Source organism: Ipomoea nil, unplaced genomic scaffold, assembly GCF_001879475.1.
Source record: "Ipomoea nil cultivar Tokyo-kokei standard unplaced genomic scaffold, Asagao_1.1 scaffold1043, whole genome shotgun sequence".
NCBI classification, from domain to species: Eukaryota; Viridiplantae; Streptophyta; class Magnoliopsida; order Solanales; family Convolvulaceae; genus Ipomoea; species Ipomoea nil.
The window spans coordinates 7,996,382-8,019,286 of NW_017617471.1; the positions used below are offsets into that span (position 1 = coordinate 7,996,382).

General features: G+C 31.2%; 2 protein-coding genes across 2 annotated transcripts; one reads left to right on the top strand and one right to left on the bottom strand.

The window, feature by feature from the left end:
- Positions 1–1,444: 1,444 nt before the first annotated feature.
- LOC109180944 (hippocampus abundant transcript 1 protein) lies at positions 1,445–10,085 on the bottom strand. Its single transcript, XM_019330667.1, has 14 exons — positions 9,695–10,085; positions 7,104–7,215; positions 5,645–5,757; positions 4,540–4,662; positions 4,267–4,457; positions 4,088–4,163; positions 3,800–3,886; positions 3,468–3,548; positions 3,220–3,252; positions 3,021–3,074; positions 2,868–2,909; positions 2,647–2,725; positions 2,486–2,556; positions 1,445–1,752 (listed from the first exon to the last, which is right to left on the bottom strand). The coding sequence occupies exons 1-14, from the start codon at positions 9,860–9,862 to the stop codon at positions 1,654–1,656; spliced, it is 1,329 nt and encodes a 442-aa protein (XP_019186212.1). The 5' UTR covers positions 9,863–10,085; the 3' UTR covers positions 1,445–1,653.
- Positions 10,086–19,327: 9,242 nt separating this feature from the next.
- Positions 19,328–21,489, top strand: LOC109181219 (protein FAR1-RELATED SEQUENCE 5-like). Its single transcript, XM_019330969.1, has 2 exons — positions 19,328–19,878; positions 20,382–21,489. Exons 1-2 carry the CDS (start codon positions 19,454–19,456, stop codon positions 21,487–21,489), a joined length of 1,533 nt encoding a protein of 510 aa, XP_019186514.1. The 5' UTR covers positions 19,328–19,453.
- The last annotated feature ends 1,416 nt before the right edge of the window (positions 21,490–22,905 follow it).

Below are 22,905 nucleotides of genomic sequence, written 5' to 3' on the forward strand. Positions count from 1 at the left end.
TGGTAAAATTCGATCCTTAGATCATAAGTAAACCCAATCCCTTGATTGATAAAATTGGATCTCTAGATCGCAATTAATTCGATCTCCCGATCGTAACTAATAATCTGATCATTAGATCGGTAAAATTTGATCTCTCAATCATATTAAAATTCGATCCCCAGATCAGTAAAATTCAGACAACCTCTTATAGTCCAGAATACTGTACTTATAGTTGTGCTCTTTTTCCCTTAGCTTTTTCTTTTAGTCTAATGTTTTTAACGAGGCAACCAGCATAAGTCACGCATCTATGCTCAACTAAGACTTGAGCGCTCGTCATGAATTATGTGATCAGGTTTTTAGGCTCGAACCCTTCCTCATTGGCTCGACGTTAGTGCACAAATTAAGAGGACTACTTGATAGGGATTATTCCCCGAGTATACCTCCTTATACGTTCGAGACATCTATTGATTATTCAGGTCAGGATCATATATCTGAGTCTCAATAGTTATGCTGTGGAACCGTGTTCATCATGCGCTTGGTGAACACGGGATAGATCCATAATTTTTAAGCTGTAAATTCATAATTTCTATACTGTAGATTCATAATATCTATACTGTAGATTCATAATTTCTGTATTGTAGATTCATAATATTTGTACTGTAAAGACGAAATAATGCAATTTCAAAGAGAGAAACGTCATTAACAATAAATGAAAAACAAAATTATGAATCTACAGTATAGAAATTATAAATCTACCCATGTCTTCACCATGCGCATTCTGAACGCATTTTTCCAATATAATTGGGTCAGGCCTCCGCCATATAAGTGGGAGGCAACACACACCACAAGGGGGACTGGTCCACTTCTTCTCTACTCTCTACAACTCTCATTCCTTTCACTTCGTCTAATCGTCTAGAGGACACTCAATAAAAAAAGGTTAAGGAAGAGCGAATTTTCCCTCTTCTCATACATTTTTTTCCTACGCATTCTATACACAACATTTATATCGAATGAATTTTTTTTTTTTTTTGACTCGTTATATCGAATGAATTAATTCTATCAATATTGCATATCGATTTTTTAAAAGTTAATTACAGACAAATAAGTTATATATTATTCAATTAATTAAGTGATACTTTTGCACTAATTTTATAATCAAATAAATCTATACTTTCAAATATTAAAATTGTTTATAATTTCATCTTTAATTTTATTATCTAAATATATAATAAAAAAAATTTATCCGTGCATCACACGTGCACCGCACGTGTATCGCACGAGTAATTAGACAATTATTTTTTCAAATTCAAGCACAGATAACATCAAAAAACATAATCGATCCAACTCATTTCATCAATTGCACTATATAATATTCGTTGTTATAATTTATATAATTGTATATCGATCTAAATATTTTAAAAATTTATAACAAATCCATCCGCGCATTGCACGGGGAAAATACTAGTAACTAAAAAAAATGATTTACTTATATATAAATAGATAATATAGAGTCTTTACTTTTTATGTACATATACTATCATTGAGAAGTACCTGTTGCTAATTCCTGCAATTTAAGATCCATATAGGCTTATAAAATAGCACTTAGGAATCCCCAATTCAATGCCTCAAATCAAATTTCTCTACGAATAGCTTTACAAGCCTTATTCCATCTTCTTAAACTTGTGGTAAGGCTTCAGAGTTTTGGGTGTTTAAACTGCAAGTGTTTGTGGGTTGAGGAGCCCTTATCGTCATGCTCTGAACAAAGGCTAGCATCTGCAGGGGAAAGATGAAACACAGCAAATCAAGTTGAGTTCACATATATGGTGGTGAATTTGTAAGAATTTTTGATATGGTATAATATTATTTAAGTGATTTTGGTGAAAGTATATAACTGAGTCAATAAGTGGTTTAGTCAGATAAGGTGACATAGATATTCAATTTGGTTTTAACTGATTACGACACGTATGCTTCTAAGTAAATTGGTCCTTCCACAACTCCTATATTCAGGATACATTATAGTATTTAGTATTCGAGAGTGGTAGACAAAACTATTCCAAAGGCTACACCAATGAGATATATATCAACTATGGCTAGAGACATACCAATCATTATAGAGTATTGGGTAGAGGCGGTGAAGGGTTAAGTCGAGCAATTAGTGCATTAGGAGATTGTTGGGTAGAGGCCGGTGAAAAGCTAAGTCTAGCACCCTGTGTCTCGAAAATGTGGTGACGGTATAAGGAAATAAAGTTACACATTCGCTACTCGTTATAATTTTTGACATAATGATAAGAGCTTGATCTTAACAAGTGGTACGGGTTTGACTTTTGAGTTGGTCCTGGGAGGGAAAATTGCTTGATAGAGGTGGATGAAGGGCCAAAACTAACAATTGGTGGCCAGGTGATTGTTAGATAGAAGCAAGTGAAGGGCCAAATCGAGCAACACATAATACAAATATGACTATCATGCATGCATGAAGCAACACAATAAAGTATGCAAATTCACTCACCGCAGCCAATCCAGCAACCATAATACTGAAACCAGGGTAATGGAAAGGTGCATCATCGGAGAGAAAGGTGGCTGAAAGAAAATTAGGTTTTTAGTTGATAAAATTTGATTTTTTTTGGGGGGAAAGATGAATTGAAGTTCAAAATTATAGGTTTAGCTTACCGGTTAAGGGACTAAAAGCCAATGGGGAAACTATGTTGGCAAAGGAACACAAGCCTGAAATGCATCCTTGTACCTTTCCCTATAAACAGGAAAGCAAAGTAAGGTATGTCACGCTCTATTAAGGAAATATTATTTGTACTTTAGACAATATATAACTTAATTACACACACAAAAAAAATGTAAATGTGTAATAGGTAGTCAAAATTCATAATGGAAACTACCTGCTCGTTAGGTCCAATTTGCTTTGATGCAATGCTCCGTAACTGCAAATGGAGTAACTCTTATTCAAATTTCAACAAGTTAAACACTAGTATCATTTAACCACAAAGTCTTGGATTTAATGAAAAGCGTGTTTTTAGAATTCGAAAACTTACACAAGGCATTGCAAAAATAGCTAGAACAGAGATTAATGCAGCAACATAAGGAACCTGCATGATTTAAATTTTTTTAGTACTACTACAATATAGTATCTGTTCATAATTATTTTCTCAACCTACTGAAGCATAAAGAGTCAACCCTCACTATAATTTAAAAATAAAAAATAAAATTAATTAAAAGGGAGAAATAACATACCCAGAAGGCCCATGCAACGCTGTAAAGAAACATCTGCATTTCAAGGGGAAAAATAAGTTAATTATTTCTACAGAACAATGGGTTACGACTAGGAAAACAATTAGAATAGTGGACCGTTTCAATCACTTTATCAAAATTTGTTTGAATAAGTTTAAAATGATTGAAGTAGTCTATAACTTTAATTAATAGCATAAGGGGGTAAGAATAGGATGGAAGTAGTGTGATTAATTAGGTAATTAAGTGCATACATGAACAGAGCTGAAGAAGAGCCCAATTGAGAGCAGCCTTTCTTCTCCGACCGCAGGGACCAACAAAGGCATAAGAACCAGCTGCAACATTTCCAAATGAACACCAAAACGTGAGACAAACCAACAACAACAACAATAATAACAGTACAACATAGTGACAAATGATCCTGCCAGACAGGACAACTCTCAGCCAAGTTAGTCGAACTGTTGACTCGAGACCTGTTAGCCTTCTCGATTTGAACTGGCCGGATTTATCCAGTGCACACTCTTAAGTAGTGATTACGGGTTTTCCTCGTCACGGAAAAAAATGATCAGGGAAGACAGATATGTACCTGGGATATGGCCCCGGCAACACCACCAATTATCATCAAATCAGCAAACTGATTTTTGTCGAAGTGAAATTGCGCCTTCAAGAAGTACTGCACAAGGTTTAACGAAAATTAATTCGTAATTCAAACCTATTATGTGACTGCAGTAACAGATTATGTACCTATAAATAAAATGAAGGGCACTTAACATGTTATAGACACATAATATGTTAACTGTCACGTAATCTGAATGTGGTTTTGGACTAGAGCGTATAACAATTGGTTTAATTCATGGGATGAAGTGAAACTTACAAATAGAGAGGCATGCAGACCAATTTCTGCAACATTTGTGAGGACTGAAACTATAGCTGCTTGTAAGATTGTTGGGCTGTAAATTAAGGGAGAAAAACAGTTAGTTGGTGTTAAGATTGTGTAATTTAACGTAAGTTGTTATTATTTAATATGGGATTAATATAGAAAAAATAAATTACCTCGTCCTTAATAAGCACAATACATCGTTGAAGGAAGGCAAGTTCTTACAAAACTGAAATGGTTTCTTGGGAGCTTTTTCCAGAAGACCGTCTGTCTCAGTTGCTTTTGCAGAAGTGCGATCCTTCACCAAAGACTCTGGGAGGAATGTCTTCATGTATATCAGAGCTAATACCGCCATTAAAGCAGCGATCTTTACATAAATAAATACATAAATTAATATTAAAAAAAGAATTATTTCACTTTGAACGCAGAGAGAGAGAGAGAGAACTGACTTGGAAGGTAGAGGCTGTAGAGAGAAAGCGAGCAGAGAGATTTCCGCAGACAAAAGCAGTGGAAACAATGCCGGACATCACTCCGAAGGCGGAGCCCCGCCGGCACTCCGGAACATTGTCCGCCTAAAAAACAGGTTTTCCAAACTCGATCAGATCATCATCTCCGCTAGACATTCCATTACATGTTAGACTCTTGGTTTGATAATTAGAGCCGTTAAAATGGGCTTTGTTCGCCGAACCAACCCATTCGCTCCCTACTTTTAAGTAAAAGTGGGTTTCGAAAATAGGAACTCACCAAGGAGCTAGCTTTTTGGCCCACTTCGCTTTGGCTTGTTCTATCCCGTCAGTCCATATTGACAACTTTATCAATAAGCATAGGATTACAAACAATCGTTATACCGTGCACAAGGGCACACATATGTGCGCCCCGCGCCTCCCAAAACGACGTCTTTTTGTATTTTGTTATAAAATTATGTGTTTTCAGGTATAAAATTTTGTACATTCGAAACAAGGGATTTTTATCCTTTTAAAAAAGATTATGTGTTTTTAGGTATAAAATTCTGTGTTTTCTATTATATAATTCTGTACATTCGAAACATGGAGATTTTCAGTTATAAAATTCTGTGTTTTCAGGTATAAAATTCTGTGTTTTCTATTATATAATTGTGTATATTCGAAACATGGGATTTCAGTTATAAAAATTCTATTTTTTCAGGCATAAAATTCTGTATTTTTAGGTATGAAATTATGTGTTTTCTATTATACAATTCTGTACATTCGAAACATGAATTTTTTTAAAGGGTTAACAGTAGACACGCGAAAAAGGTACAAAACAACATCGTTTTGGGCCAAGGCGCACAATACATTGTGCACCCTGGTGCACGGTATAATTTGCCAGATTACAAATTTGATGAAGTTGAAGTAGTAGCCAGCAGCTTATTGGTCTTTTTTATTTGAACCAATCAACTATTGACAACCTATGTTAATTTATGTTTTTTCTGATTATTTTTTGTTGATTGGAATTAAAATACGAACTTTATTCAGTTCATATCCTCATATTGTGACAATAAGTTTCCGAGGATGAAAGTAGTTGTTACATACATACCACATAAGCAAGAGCTATACACTGAACGCTTCCGTCACAGACCATGGCAATGAGGGTTCTTAATATGTAGTAAGCATAGAAGTAGTACTTCGATCTGCTGTACGCCAATATCACTGTTCACACCAATATTCACTATTTAATATCACATTAATTAAAAAAAAAATAAAGAATTTTTATTTTTATTGACTACTAAAATATTAGTAAATTCCACAAGGAATAATAAATATTATATAATAATCTTTTGTAAGAGATGTAATGTAACTTTTTAAAAAAATGATGACAGGGACAATGTAATCTTTATTTAATTGTGAAAAAGAAAAGAAACATCCAAAGAGAAGGTAGAGTGGAGGCAAAGAAAGGAAATGTCTAAAGAAAGCAACATTCCATCTTCTTTAGCGCCCAGAATAAAGATTCCTAAGCAACATTCCATCCAAATATAAATAAATCTATCTGCTCCTGTGACATTCCTTATTTCTCCTAAGTTACTTCATCCAAAAGAAAACCCAAACTTTTGTAGTTTTGTGATGCAAATATGGACACCAATACCAATATGTAGTAACCTAGCTTTATGTGACATTTTAACTAAGTATTTCTTCCATCATTGACACATCATATTTATCATTTCTAATAACTTGTATTTTCATTTGATATCGTAACTTCTTAATACCCTAATCTGTTATACAGTTATATCAGTGAACAAATTATATTTAAAAAAAAAAAATAGTTCAAACAGGTAACTCAATTGGTTTTTGAGTAGTAAGGATTGTAAGTAATAAAACATGATTGAGCCCTGACAATCGCAGATCAAACACTAATCTTTTAAAACCTAATGATTCACTAAGCCACTCTGATTTACCCGCAAAGTGAGGATTTCGCCTTTTGTGGGCAAGACTATAAAATATTAGGAATAAAATAAAATAGTTTTGTAAAATGTTGAGATATGGCCCTGTTTGGTAACATAGTTAGCTTATCAACCAATTTTGGTTTGTTTGACTATTATTAGCTGTTTGACTTAGTTAAACCGTCAATTTAATGTTTGATTAATTAGCTTTTTGTAACAGCTTATTGCTCCAAAAACGCTAAAATTCAAAAAGATGCTCAAAGTAGCTTTTTCGATCATCTTTTTTTAGAAAGTCATTTTGCATATAATCAGCTATCAGTTAACAACTAATTTACCAAACATCTTTCTACAATCAGCTAATGCTATCAATTAGTCAATCCCACACTAACCCAATCAACTAACGGCTATCCACTAACAACTATTCACCAAACACCTCATTATCTTCTTTTTATGAAATATTAAAACCTAATATAATGTGCACTTTCGTTGATTTTGATGTGAAAATTATATTCCTTGAAGGAGGAGGTAAAGTGAAAAAAAGAAAAGAAAAGAAAGAAAGAAAGTGAAAAGGTTAATGATATGATGGAGATTGAAGCTAAGATTAAGGAAGATACATACCAAGCGGGAATATAGAGAGTGCCATGGGTATAGTCAACATGCTTTTCCTCCCATACGTGTCGGACAGATTCCCTACCAACGGCATCACCACCAGCGATCCCAATCCTATTATCTGCACAACCCCCATACAAAAATAATTATAATTAATAGAAATAATTATATAATTCATTACCAAACAAAAATAATTATAATATATAATTACGGAGTATTATTATTATTATTATTGCAACTAATTAATACATTAGCTCATTTTCTGTTTCAATTAAAGCAATATTGTTTGTCAACTTATATATGATTTTTAGATTATATTATATATTATATCACGTTAATAATAAAGTAAAATTAAATTAAAATGACAAAAAAAAAAATATTTATTCCAGAATTGAGTATAATATAGGTAAACTTGAATTCAAGATTCCACTAGACTCTCTGAGTGTGTTTTGAGGATACGTGTAGAATTCAACAAGACTTTTAATTTGTTCTTTAATTGCCTAATGGGTCCCAATAGTGGACTACGGCCTTTACGTTTCCTTAGATTCGATTATTGATCCAATTTACAATAAACTTCATGTATTTAGTCTAAAAACGTAAGTTAAAAACAATTAAATTTAAATATTTTAAGGAATTAATAAAGAATAAATTAAACAGAAATAGTACTACACAAATACTTGTACTCACCAAATTCAGTCGCAAGTAGCTTATCAATAATATTCGAATTCTTATATATATACTATAGTACCATACGAACATTACTTTTTCATTTTTGGTACTAAGTGAGTATTAAACACAACTAACTATTAGATAGTGATGAAAATTGAAAAACACTCATTAATGGAGTCCTTTTTAAATATTAATTTATTTCGATTCCATGCACGGCACAATATAAATACACACAAATTAAATATATATAGAAAATATTTTTTGAAAATTTGACAGGCCCGAACTACCCTTACCTATACCCACAACTGCCCTTGGACTATCCAAAGTTATAAAAGGCAATTGCAAATTAAATATTTGCCACGTGATAAAGGGTATCAAACGATCATAAGATAAATAATTTTTTTTTTTTATAAAAGCATAGAAATTAACTAAAAACAAATACCTAGTATAGAAATTGATGGTGATATGACGATGAAAAGGAAAAGGTGGTAAAAGTCGGTTAATTACAATGTACTTTTAATAGAGGAAATTTCGTGATGGCGCATTATAGCATGGGAACGGAAACTTCCCCGACAAGGACAAAGGAGTGTTTGAAGGAACATGCTAAAGCATACGGTTGGAATTGAGCACCGCACCCCCCCCCCCCCCCCCCCCGCAGGTATATATTTATCCTTAAACTAATAATGTTTTCACAGAATTTTTTATAATAATTATAATATATATCATATTCCACCTTGAAATAACAGTAGCCGTCTGTCCCAAATTGTTGAGGTATATTTATAACAAAATTTAATTATAAATATAATATATATACGTAAACATCAATAAACATACATACATAGACAAAAGGTTAGCATCCTAGGTTAGTTCACCCTTGCATAGGTAATAATGTTTAGATGTATGTGTGTGCTAGTGCGTGTATTAATAATTATACTTTGAATATTATAGGGGAAATACATGAGAATATATATATTCATTTAAAAGTATAAGTATTCACTAGGACCAAAAGATGGCCATTTGACATCCACTATACTAACACATATAATGCCCACCTTTGAAATACTTGACATGATTGATTAGATATAGTGTATCACTCGAATATACTCATGTTTTTAAGTGGGAAATAATTTCTTTGAACAATAAATCCACATTAATATAACGGTTTGCTTTATGCATAAATATTGAAAATTATATACATATATACTTATCAAGAGTTTAACGCAAATTCGATATGCATTTAGACACACGTAAAATTATGCAGACTTTTTTAAACATAAAACATTAGGTTATATATAAACATTATGGGATATAAGAAAAACATCTTTAAATTACATGTAGGTAGTGTAAATGGTATTTTGCCGAAAATGACAAGTAATCATTTTCTTAGGCAGGAATGAAGTTTTGAAGTTTATATATATGAAAAAGGATGGGTTTCGTTCTCATTCAATTCTTTAACTGTTTAATGATGAACAGTGCACATGGTATATATGGGTATGATAGTAGCTAAGTTTTAGAGTGCAGGTTTTTAATTCAGATGAAGTATAAAGACCATATAGCAGACCATTTTGGAAAAAAATTAGCAGAATAGTGCGCCAGCACAGATAGTTCAGTTTGTTTTTGAGTGATAGATAGTGAGTAAAAACGCAAAATTGAGCGATAGTTCGATCAGTTTGTTTCCTGGGTGATAGATAGTGGGTAAAGACGCAAAATTGAGCGATAGTTCAGTTTGTTTCTAGGTGATAGATAGTGGGTAAAGACGCAAAATTGAGGGATAGTTCAGTTTGTTTCTGGGTGATAGATAGTGGGTAAAGACGCAAAATTGAGAGATAGTTCAGTTTATTTCTGGGTGATAGATAGTGGGTAAAGACGCAAAATCTAGCCTTGATGGTCACAGTTTGGTGGACAAGAGTAAAGAAAGTAGTAGTACGTACCGCTTGTTGAATCCCGGTGAGGTAGATAGCGAGCGAGCATTCATCTTGTCCAGGGCAAACCGCCGCCAGGGTAATGTCAGTGATCGCCGGAATCACCATGAAAGCCGAGAAGCAGCTGAGGAACGCCGTCATGAAGAGGTGGCTCAGCCCTGCCGGAACCTTTTCCATTACTATCACTTCTCTCTCTCTCTACCTCTGAGCTAAGTGACTTCAAAGCCAAGAAAGCTCTAGGCAACCAAATACGGTCCTGAAAGAGCTAGAAGTGTACAGCATAGAATAGAATATTAAAAACACCAAAAAGGACAGCAAGAATTAATAGATTATAAAGAGGGTTCAACGAACAAAAGTGAGAGATAGATAATTGCTTTATTCTGAGTGTACAAAAGTTTAGGTGCGATGGGCACATTATATACAAGGAGGGAATTGATGAAGCTAAGGGTTACACAAGTCAAAAGAGTAGCGAAAGTGCGACGTTGAAAGGATGCGTAGCTTGCAAGTTCCTCATCATGCAGACCATACCCCTCCTTGCTTTGTGTAAATTGTCAGGAGATAATCAAAACAAAACAAAACAAAAGTATATATAAATATGTTTAATTAATTATTAAATCATCATAGGTGTTGATTTTATCGCCACGGGATAGCCAGATTGCAGGCCAACACAACCGTAAAACAAAAAAGGAAAAAATATGAGAGAAAGTTGAGAGAGTAATTGCAAGAGAATGGAATTCAAAACCAGTTTCAAACAAGATTTATGTACTTTAGAAAGGAAAGAAAGAAGAAATTAACAGATTCAAACATAGAAAAGCTTTCAAACCACCATGCTTCTTTCATAATATTGAAAAGGAAATCCTACTCAGAATCTGGAGGAAAACCTCCTTTAACGGCCTCCCACCGGGCCTCGGCATGAGACCAGGCTACTAGATTCCTCCCATTTTCTGGGTAATATTGTCAAATTGTGAGTCCCAACTACTGAAGTGTACTCTTAACTAGGTAACTTATTCACGGTATCAATCAATATTTTTCATTTTACAATGCGTATAATGTAGGATTACGCTTTGAGGCGTACAAGCCTGAGCCAAACACACCTCTCAAGCGTCATATTAACATTTGCATGCTACTTGTTGGCCCCCACCACTCTTTTTCTTTACACTACTGATACTATTATTGTACAATGTTGATGTCATATATAGTACATTATATTGATGCTATAGTATGCTGAGAATCATATGGGATCGTGTATATTCCTAGCATCCTCTCATCACCGGTGGAATGGGATTAGGGGAGAAAAAAATACCACAAGAAGAAAAGCTAGCTACTCACACGCATCTAGGTCTATCTTGACTCAATGGTTATTAGTTTTCATATGTTGTATAAATGTTGTATTTTGGGGCTAAGAGTGATAGCCTGGTTAGCTGATTTTCTTCATTGCAGCCCTTTGTCGACTAGGGTCACAAGGTGAGGTTTATCCTGTGCACACCTTCGAATAGTGGTTCAAAAAATGAACATGTATTACAACAAAAATAAACTTTCAGTATATTAAAAATAAACATTCTATTAGTGGTATATCTTGCAATGTGGACTGATCCACCATATAATAATTGATACTTAATTGCTTGTTTAAGCTAGGTGTACTACTAAAGAATATTAATAAACGCAGGAATATATTTCAATTGTCGAACCGAGTGTATAATATGGGCTTTTCTTTATTTATTGAGTAGTATTTTATATGGGTGATATACAAAAATATATGTTTAATATTAAAATATTTTTTTAAAATAATAGTATGTTTTTATTAATTTATAGTTGTGGGAATTGAACCTTGAACTCAAGTTATTCTTAAATTCTCTCTAACAAAAAGAGTTCATTTGTCACTTGAACTATCGCCCAGATTGTAATTAATAAATTGATTATTAATGTTTGCACTATGGAGTTTAATTACTTCAAATATTATATTCTCAAGATCGAGGAAAAAGTAAAATAAGAACGTGTAATACAATTTTTAAATTTGTATATGGTATCAAAGGTGAACACATGTAATACATACTACAAGTGTTTATGAATGTTGTGCACACCATATATAGGAGTTTCGTAGACTGAAATTTGTATGCTATTTCATTAAATTAGAGATCTAACTTCTACAGGATAGAAGGTAGTATACACGGACTGGAGTATATTTTTTTTGACATTACAATCTCAATTTGAATATTAATCCATAAATCAAGAATTACATGGACACGCACAAATCTAGTAAGAGACCAATTTTTATTTTTATTTTGGAATAACTCGAATCAAGTTGGCCGGACAGTTAGTTTGTTAACAACAAAGTTTTAAATTTGACTCTTTGTAGGAATGGACTATTGACCTTTATTGATTTTAGCTGGTTAACTATGATCAACTTTTGAGTAACCGTTGCATGTTTTCTTGTAAATAAAAAATTAAAGGAAGAATATCTTATTAAGCCATTCAAGCAACACGTACATTATTACCAAACTAAAATTCTTAGTACCAAATTAAACAAATTAAATTCGAGCATGTAAATTTGTATAAGTTGTGTAGTCCACAAAATATGTATCACTTTTTATTTTTAACAATCCACAATTTATACTCCTTAATTGATATTATATAATTTTCTTCTGAATTATTATTTATTTGGAAAAGTGATAATTTTCGTTCTTAAGTTATTACTCCCTTGGTAATTTGATAGTTAAATTTTGTAGCTATTTGCTTTTATGAAGTTACATATTTAGTCCCTCACAACATATTATGTCTGTTCTTGATGGGAAATTTCGAAAAACTCTTATTTTGCAAGGTTAATTTGGTCATTCAAACATCAATCTTCCTTCTACATATCTCCTTACTCAATTATTCATGCCATTTTCAACTCAAATGACCTCAGATCTTGAACAAATTTGGTACATTTTTATTAGATAATACAAGACAGCTTTGAGCAGTACTCCTTGAGCTACAAAATGACATGAGTTGACTGTTGAGTATTGGATATATAGGAGGAAAATTGAGACTTAAGTAACACAATTAACTTTGCACAATTACGGGGTGCTTGGTTTCAAGGAGGGAATTAGGAGGATCGGAGGAATAATGTGGGATCGGAATTTAAATTCCAGTGTTTAGTTTGTAGGAATAAAATTACTGTGAATTTCAATTTCAGTGTTTGGTAAGCTATGAGAATTGGAAGGGAATAATTGCCTTTGGAATTATGGGAAAATTAGGTGGACGTCGCCAGAATTCTAAGGGTGTGTTTGGTTCATGGGTTTTACACACCAGGAATGAGAATCAAAATCATAGTTATTGTTTGGTTGACAACTTTTTAAAACACAATTATGAGATTTGATTATCTCATTCAAATAAAAATCTCATTCTCTAATTTAAAAGGGGTATCGATCATGCCATCTTATCCCTCATCACTTGTCACCTCCTGATTTATCGCCTCCTCACTAATCCCTCAGATTTTTGTTTTGATTTTTGTTCATATTGGTGCTTTGGAGGTCATTATATCAATTGTCTTGATTTTTTTTTTTTTTGTATTTTTAAAATCTTTATTCTCATTATAGGGTCATACGTACATAACCAAACATTAATATTGGTAATCATTCCAATTCCACTCTACTATCAAATATGCAAACACCAAAACCCATTATCATTACCAAGAATTTGATTCGATTCCGATTTTCATGTACGAACCAAATGCACCCTAAGAGCAACTCCAATCAACACGCTATATCACCAAAACGAGGAAAAAAATGGTGTGGAACCCTCCAATGAATACGGAAAATCACTATATTTTTGGCGCACCGTGAACAATGCAACACCATATTTGGCGATGCACTGTTCATCCGCACCAAATCTGATTTGCTTTTATGTCATCGGTTTAGTTTTAATGTATTTGTATATTTTTTAAATTGTTAATTAACATAAATTGTATATTATTAAAAAAAAATTATTATCATTTGAAAGATCCAAGATGATTAAAATAAGACTAATATTGAATATAATTTAATTAAAAATAAAATTATATAAAACATTTAAAGGTTAATTTATTAAATTAAAAGTATATGTTATATTAAAATAATAAAGTATAAATATAAACTTCTAATTTATGAGAATATAAATTATTTTAGTGTAGGAATAAAATTTGGTATAATGTGTTGGAGATGAAAAAAAATTAGTATGTATAAGAAAATGTTGAAAATATTTTTTTAATGTAAAATTTAGTGCAAAATTTGGTGCACGAATGGTCTAATTCCTTCCAAACGAATTATTAAGATTTTCAAAATGTCTTATTACGAACTAACAAAATGGGTCTAAGGGATTGGACATGCCACTTTGAAATAAATTAAGAGATGAATTCACACATCAAATTACTAACAGGGCGTTTGATTGGAGGGAATTTAAATGTCATTCCCTCTTAATTTCCATCTAATTCAAAAGCCACTAAATTCCTTAGTTTGATTGGAAGGAATTGCAATTCCCTCATCTATATATATAAAAGTAAAATCCTCCTATTTCATTTTCCCGCCCAAACTTTTGTAGTAAAACTTATTTGGTAACTAAATGTAAAATATAAATTAATTAAAATCTATTAATTGATAATATTGTTTCCATATTCACATATTAACCTAATTGGTAAATCTATTAATTGGTAATATTTTTTCCTTATATTTATCTATTCATTCTTTTATATTGAGTAAGTATATATAGAGATATAGATATGTATACTAACATACAACTATTACGGCTCCAATGTTTATTCTTGCCCAGGATATTTCTCCATTGAAGACTTGCAGAGCTATTAGACTGCAATTGGTGCGCACCTATATGAAGTCCCATAGAGAAAGGGGAGTGAATCCATAAAATCTAGAGAGTGCATGCTTTACGATCAAGAGGTATTTTTTTTTCAATTTTGCTTTTTTTTTTATACGACTCCAATGTTTATTCTTGCCTGGGATATTTCTCCATTGAAGACTTTCAAAGCTATTAGATGGTGATTGGTGTGCACCTATATGAAGTCCCATAGAGAAAGGGAGTGATTTCATAAAATCTAGAGAGTGCATATTTCCCGATCAAATGGTATTTTTTTCGATTTTGCTTTTTTCTATAACTCGTGTTGTATATGAAATTGGGAAAAAGATGCATTACAAAACTGCTTCCTATACTGCAAAAATCTATATTATATATATATATATATATATATATATATATATATATATATATATATATATATATATATATATATATATATATATATATATATATATATATATATATATATATATATATATATATATATATATAAAAGTAAAATCCTCCTATTTCATTTTCCCGCCCAAACGTTTGTAGTAAAACTTATTTGGTAACTAAATGTAAAATATAAATTAATTAAAATCTATTAATTGATAATATTGTTTCCATATTCACATATTAACCTAATTGGTAAATCTATTAATTGATAATATTTTTTCCTTATATTTATTTATTCATTCTTTTATATTGAGTAAGTATATATAGAGATATAGATATGTATACTAACATACAACTATTACGGCTTCAATGTTTATTCTTGTCCAGGATATTTCTCCATTGAAGACTTGCAGAGCTATTAGACTGCAATTGGTGCGCACCTATATGAAGTCCCATAGAGAAAGGGGAGTGAATCCATAAAATCTAGAGAGTGCATGCTTCACGATCAAGAGGTAATTTTTTTTTCAATTTTGTTTTTTTTTTTATACGACTCCAATGTTTATTCTTGCCTGAGATATTTCTCCAATGAAGACTTTCAAAGCTATTAGATGGTGATTGATGTGCACCTATATGAAGTCCCATAGATAAAGGGAGTGATTCCATAAAATCTAGAGAGTGCATATTTCCCGATCAAATGGTATTTTTTTCGATTTTGCCTTTTTCTATAACTCGTGTTGTATATGAAATTGGGAAAAAGATGCATTACAAAGCTGCTTCCTATATTGCAAAAATAAATTGGAAAATAACACTTTTCCTTTTTACTTCATTGTAGGAAACTTCATGCTCATATACCAAGGGAGCATGTTGGTAAGTACTGTAAGCTTTTCAAACAATGAAAAGTTTATGCCATTAAAAATTTTATGGTGATAAATAATTTCTATATTTTCAAAAAATGCACTCATTATTTTATGTTGTATTTCCACTATGGTACTTTGGTTAAAGAATATAAAAAAAGACAAATTTTCTAGACAAATTTATGTATTGAAATCATTTTCATCTTTTAAGTCTGTAGATGATAAACAATTCGTTGGTAAGTTTCATTTACAATTTTAATCTACATCTGAATTCTTTTTTTTTTTATTATTATTATTAACATGTTTGACGTTATTGGTAGGGTCGTTGGAATTGAGATATACTCCCCATTGGATAAGATCATTGCAGGGAACTTAACTTATGGATTTTCTAATTGTACATGGATACAAAGTAAATTATCTATTTTTTTTATTTTTATTGTATTTTTGTATATGTATTTTTTATTAAGAACTCCGTAGTTTATTTGTTTATAGGGACAATCAATTGAAAGCTACAGTGTGGGATCAACATATACCAAGGCCAAGAGTTGAAACCTTTTTTTTTTTTTTTTTTTTTTTTTAATTCTGGCCTTGCAAATCCTATGGTTGTTCTTATGCAATTGTGCAGAGTTAAAATGATACGAAGAGTTAATCTAAACACAAGTATTTTAATTTTTCTTTATATTTGAAAGTGTTTGAATAAGGACAAGTAATAAATGTTCTTTTTGATTAGCCATTTCAAGATATGTAACTCTTGATACACAGCTCCTTTTCAATCAGGATTTCTCGAGTTTTGTGATTTTTTGAAAAGCTAAATTTATTATGTCTTAATCATTATCATAATGTTTTTATATCATTTATTTTTGTACATATTTTGTTTATGTTTATGATTGTCATTTTTTTTTTCAGTTTATGTGTTGATTAGATCCCTCTAATAAAAATTATGGATATTTATGAGATGATTGAGGTAAACAATAGCAATAAATTTTTTTTTTTTTAAATTGATGCAGTGGCATCAAATTAGAAAATCATCTTTTGCCACTTTTTAAAATGATTTATTATTATAAATTGTCACACTTTAAAATGTATTTTTTTTTAATGTTAATAAATAAATTAGCTTAAAATAATACATTAAAATCTAAAGGATAAGCAAAGTATAATTTAAAGTATAAAATAAAGCCAAAGTTGTACATGTTTGCAAAGTGATGGAGCATTGTAATAGTCTTAGTGCATCCAAATAAAGGCATCATTTAACAGATTATTTCTTTCTTATCTCATATATATGTTACAACCTCACGGTCAAATCTATATTATAATTAAAAACAAAATACTATTTTACTTGATTTCCTGTCCAAACAATAGTAAATAGTAAAGGTAAATTTAAAAAAAAATGAAAAAAAAAAGAACATAAATGTTTCACAATAATATTCTACATCATCAATTAAAAATGGAATGGAAATTAGGTAAATTGGAAAAAGAAATGAATATTAATAATTTACTGAAAATTAAAAATGAAAAAAAGGAATTGAAGTTATGTTAATTGGAAAAGGAAATGAATATTAATAATTGACTGAAAATAAAAATAATCCATAATTGACTAAAATGAAAAAAGAAATGGTCAGATCATTGCATTTAAATTTTTCACAATAATATTATACAGTATAATACATCAAATCACAATTATGTCATAAATCTTTCACAATTTTAAACAATGAAATGAAAATTAAAAAAAGAACGAAAATATTTTAATAATAATATTCTACATCATCAAGTAAAAGTAAATTAAAAATAAAAGGAAATATTTACATAATAATATTCTACATCATCAATAGTAAATGCATATTTTAAACAATAGTAAAGGTAAATTAAAAATGAAACAAAAATTAAAAATGAAACCGGAATATTTCAATAATAATATTCTACATCATCAATTAAAAATGGAACGAAAATTAGGTAAAAATATCACTGCATCTGATATTCTAATTGACTAATTGAATGAAAATAAAATAAAATAAAAAGAATAATTGGCTGAAAATGAATATGGCATTACAAATTGACTGAAAATATAAAAAGAAATGAATATTAATAGTTGACTACAAATAAAAAATGATCCATAATTGATTAATATGAAAAAAAAAATAAAATGGTTTGATCATTACATTTTAATTAAAAATGGAATGGAACCTAAAATTTGACGGAAATATTTCAATAATATTTCTACATCATAAATAGTAAATGCATATTTTAAACAATATTAAAGATAAATCAAAAATGGAACGTAAATATTTCAATAATAATATTATACATCATCAATTAAAAATTTAACGAAAATTAGGTAAAAATATCATTGCATATGATATTCTAATTGACTAATTGACTACAAATATAAAAGAATAATTTGCCGAAAATGAATTTGATACTACTAATTGACTTAAAATATAAAAGGATCGCTAATTGACTAATACTCTACCATTATATATTTTCACCCGAGTCACCTATCCAGATGGACTGAAGGTGTTAGCTCTATACGATGATGGACAGGATTGCGTTGCTACAACCAATGTCATCTACAAACAGGTTTCAATAATGTGTAAATACAATCGTTGATATTATGTTTTTTTAAATGACAAAATTGCTATATATATATATATATATATATATATATATATATATATATATATATATATATATATATATATATATATTCCATACAAATGAATTAAGATGGCAATTCATTCCTATAACTGAGTTGCTAGAGAACGAACATATTTGCTTAATTTATAAAAAAAAAATACTAAACAATGATAAATAAAATCTTCAAAGTTACAGCATCGCATGCGTACATCTACACATTAACTATTAATTTGAGTAATTATTTGCTTAAATTCAAACAATGATAACATCAAAACACATAAATAATCCAAAACATATCTTCAATTGCAATGTATAATATTTGATGTTCTAATTTAAATAATTATATATCAATCTAAATATTTTTAATATATTATAACAAATCCACCCCGTGCATCGCACGGGCGAAAATACTAGTTTTCATAGAATTAAAATCTCATATCCTCCTTTGTGATTTTAATTCCTTGGATTTTAGGAAGAAAAAGGATAATAATGAGACAAAATTGTCCTCCTCTTTTTTAACTTAAAATTGATGTCTAACAATAATAATGGGTATTTTGGACTTTATACTATTTATTCCCTTTCAATTTCCATGTATACCAAACATTGGAATTGAAATTCCCAGTAATTTTGTTCTTGTAAATCGAACACTGAAATTTAAATTTTCAATAATTCATCTCACATAAAATTACAAGAATGAGAATTACAATTCCTTTCTCACGTAATTCCCTCCTTCCAACCAACTGCCCCGTAACGGTTAAGTCTACATTAGAAGTATAATAACTTAGGGATTAAGTGATTTTCCTTTTATTATGGGCTTCTTCATTTTTTTTTAAACACTACTAAGTACGAAAAAGTAATTTAGACATTTAAGTCGGTGCTTTTGGACGGTGGACCACCGAGGAGGATAGCTTCCTTAAAAGGTAAAAGTGAAAAGTAATTATGCCCTTTGGATGGAACCGATTCGAACTCATTAATTGAAATATTTAGGAAGAGGCAGTCGACTGAGTCTGATTTTTTCTTTGATTTTGAAGTTGATTGTGATTCAAGACTATGCAGTTTTTTTTGGAGGGATGGTCGGATGAGACAAGACTATGAGTTGTTTGGGGATTTATTAGTGCACGATACAACTTATCGCACTAATAAATATGATATGATTTGTGGCCCTTTTGTAGGGATGAACCACCATTGCATGAATGTAATGTTTGGATGTGGTTTTCTGATGAATGAGAGGATAGAATCATTTGTGTGGCTGTTTAGAGCATTTTTAAGGTCTATGAATGGGAAATGTCCACAGACTATCATGACAGATCAATGTGCATCCATGGCTGCTGCTATTTGTCAGGTGTTTCCAACATCACGTCACCGTCTTTGCATATGGCATATTGGCGAGAATTCGAAGAAGCATATCAAGGCGTTAAGGAATAACAAGGATTTCTTAGATATGTTTAACTGTGTGTTGAAATACACAGAGACTGAAGCTGAGTTTGAATTTTATTGGACAAGGTATGTCCACTACTTTTTTTTTTTTCCTTTTTCGATTCCAGTAATTGAATTATGGATGTTTAGTATTATAATTATGGTCATTTAGTATTAGAATTATGAATATATAGTATTAGAATTATGTGAACATGTTGTAGTATAGAATGGAACTTCTTGATTGTTCCTGAGTTACATGCATTTAATTTATGGATTTATAGTTTTGGAATTGTGAATATACAGTGTTAGAATTATGGACATATAGTATTAGTTGTCTGAACATGTATTAGTGAAGCAGTGAGCTTCCTGTTTGTCTCTAAATTATATGCATGCAATTTATGGATTTATAGTATTGGAATTGTGGATATATAATATTACAATTATGGATATATAGTATTAGTTGTCTGAACATGTAGTAGTGAAGCAGTGAGCTTTCTGTTTGTATTATATGCATTCAATTTGTGGTTTTATTATATTGGAACTGTGGATATATAGCATTAGAGTTCTGAACATATGTCTTATCATTTCAGGTTGGTGACTGACTACAAGTGCCACAAGAATAGTTGGATACAAAAGCTGTATAACTGTAGGGAGAAGTGGTGTCCAGCATTCAATAAGGACTATTTTTCAGGGGGCATTTTATCATCGCAAAGGAGTGAAACTACTAACCATTCGATTTCAAGAAGGCTGTCCAAGACTGCAGGTCTATGTGATTTTTATTCATCGTTTGTTAGTGTAACTTCTGAATGGAGGAGCAAAGAGAATGGTGAAGACTTTCGTTGTACTCAAGGGGTACCCAACATGATGATGGAGCACGTGAAACTTCTGTTACACGCTAGAGAGGTATATACGATTGAGATATATTTTTTGTTTGAGGAACAATTCATGAAAGGCAATGCCTGTCATCAAGAAATGGTGTTGAATGAAGGTTGTCAGTTCAAGTATCACGTATGGCGTCCAGATATAGATATTATAAGGCATGAAGTCAGTTTTAAGTTGTCAACCTTAGACATTTCGTGTAGTTGCAAGTTGATTTCGGAGTTAGGAATTTTATGCTGCCATTGTTTACGCATTCTTCATATACACTGTGTTTCAAGTATTCCTAACAAATATATCATGAAAAGGTGGACTAAAAAGGTTGCTGATGGTAGGGATGTGAATACTGGTTCAATGTTTTGTAGAGCTGGTGTCCCTCCTTCAATTTGGGTTGTGGAGATTTGCAGAAAGTTTCAAAGACTGATTTCATCTAGTCAAGATAACAGTGTAACTAGGCAGTTCTGTGATGAAGCAGTTGAGGAAGCAAAGAAAAAGGTTGAAGCTGAGATTGGCTATGTGCAAATTGAAGAGTGCGGTGTTTCATCTTCAAGTGGTGTCATTCAAAATCCTTCAAACCGGAGATCAAAAGGTGAGCGTAACGTAAGGAGGAGTAGTGTTATTGAAAAGAAGTACAGTGCCGCAAGGGGGAGGAGGAGTGCTGCAAATAAAGTTGCTTCGAGTACAAAGGGTGCTGTTCAGTCGTTGGTTTTGGAAAGTTTATCTAAGATTGCCGGGGATGGGTACCTTGTACATCCAAGTTCTGGGAGTTCGGAGTTTTGTCAGTATAGTAATGATGTAGATGATAATGCAGTTGTAGATTGAGAGTGGGGTTAATACCAGTTGGTAGCTAGCTGTTTTAAGGATATCAATTTACAAGTTTTTTGATCTGTGTATTCAAAATTTTAGTACTTGTTGATTTGCAGGTTTGAAGCTATATATCCATAATATTAAAGCTACATATCCATAATACTAAAGCTATATATCCATAATATTAGAGCTATACATACATATTCTGAGAACTATATGACCACAAAATATTGGAATTGTGTGTCAAATTAGTAAAAGTGTTCATAATGTTATATCATTATATCCACAATATTAAAGCTATATATCAATATGTAAACTGGTGAACTTGATGTTTACACTTATGTAAAATGTAAGTTCACAGCTGAACGAATATTCATAACTTTATATCAATATGTCCACAATCTTAAACCTATATGTCCATAATTCTGAGAACTATATGACCACAAAATATTGGAATTGTGTGTCAAATTAGTAAAAGTGTTCATAATGTTATATCATTATATCCACAATATTGAAGCTATATATCAATATGTAAACTGGTGAACTTGATCACTTATGTAAAATGTAAGTTCACAGTTGAACGAATATTCATAACTTTATATCAATATGTCCACAATCTTAAACCTATATGTCCATAATTCTTGAAATATGAATATATGAATATTTGAACGGTATGTTTATACTTATGTAAGATGTTCATAATTTTATATCCATACATCCACAATCTTAAACCTACATGTCCATAATATGAGAACTATATATTCAGTGAATTTCATAGATCGAATTTCAAAAATTGTGATAGAGTTGTTACAAAACGACCATAAGAACAGAAAATATTAAAATATTCATCCACAAAAACATTCATTGATCTTTCCAGTTTTACTTCTTCTTGTCTTCAATCTTTGCAGCTTTCATGACCTCGCCTTTGACGCTGTTCAGCTTTGACGTGATGATACAAGCAGCATACTTTGCCCTCAACTCAAAAATGAAGCTAGCCTGTAAAATAAGAAAAATAAATAACTAGTTCATTGTAATTTTTTCATCACTTTTTGATGTAGTTGGAATGTAATATATTTATGTTACTCTTACATTCGTGCGCATATGTTTCTTGAACCCAAGATCCCAGTTCTCGAGAGCTCCACCCATGTAAGTCTCCATATGTCGCATTACATATATGCCACAGTCGGTGACATTCTCTGCATTTTTCCAGTGCATGGCAAGGAACTCTACTGGCATGCTGTTCAGTTTGTGAGTCAAGGTGGATTGTCCTGCTGCCAGGTACGCCTTGAATGCTTCAATCTGGTAAAAAATTAGCTCAATGTTCATAATGTTTTAAATTCAATATATAGGTGACAATAAGGAGATTTTTTAATATAATATAAGCTACCAGTTTGTATGGACAGTCCCCATATTTATCAAGCTCTGAAACAC

Bases quoted from the DNA above. Each gene is read 5' to 3' on its own strand.
- LOC109180944 (XM_019330667.1), bottom strand. From the start codon at position 9,862: ATGGAAAAGGTTCCGGCAGGGCTGAGCCACCTCTTCATGACGGCGTTC. The intron at 2,910-3,020 runs GTAAGTTTTCGA...CTCCATTTGCAG, and splicing joins CTATTTTTGCAATGCCTTGT to TTACGGAGCATTGCATCAAA. The intron at 2,726-2,867 runs GTAGTTTCCATT...TCCTGTTTATAG, and splicing joins AAATTGGACCTAACGAGCAG to GGAAAGGTACAAGGATGCAT.
- LOC109181219 (XM_019330969.1), top strand. From the start codon at position 19,454: ATGAGACAAGACTATGAGTTGTTTGGGGATTTATTAGTGCACGATACA. The intron at 19,879-20,381 runs GTATGTCCACTA...TTATCATTTCAG, and splicing joins TTTGAATTTTATTGGACAAG to GTTGGTGACTGACTACAAGT.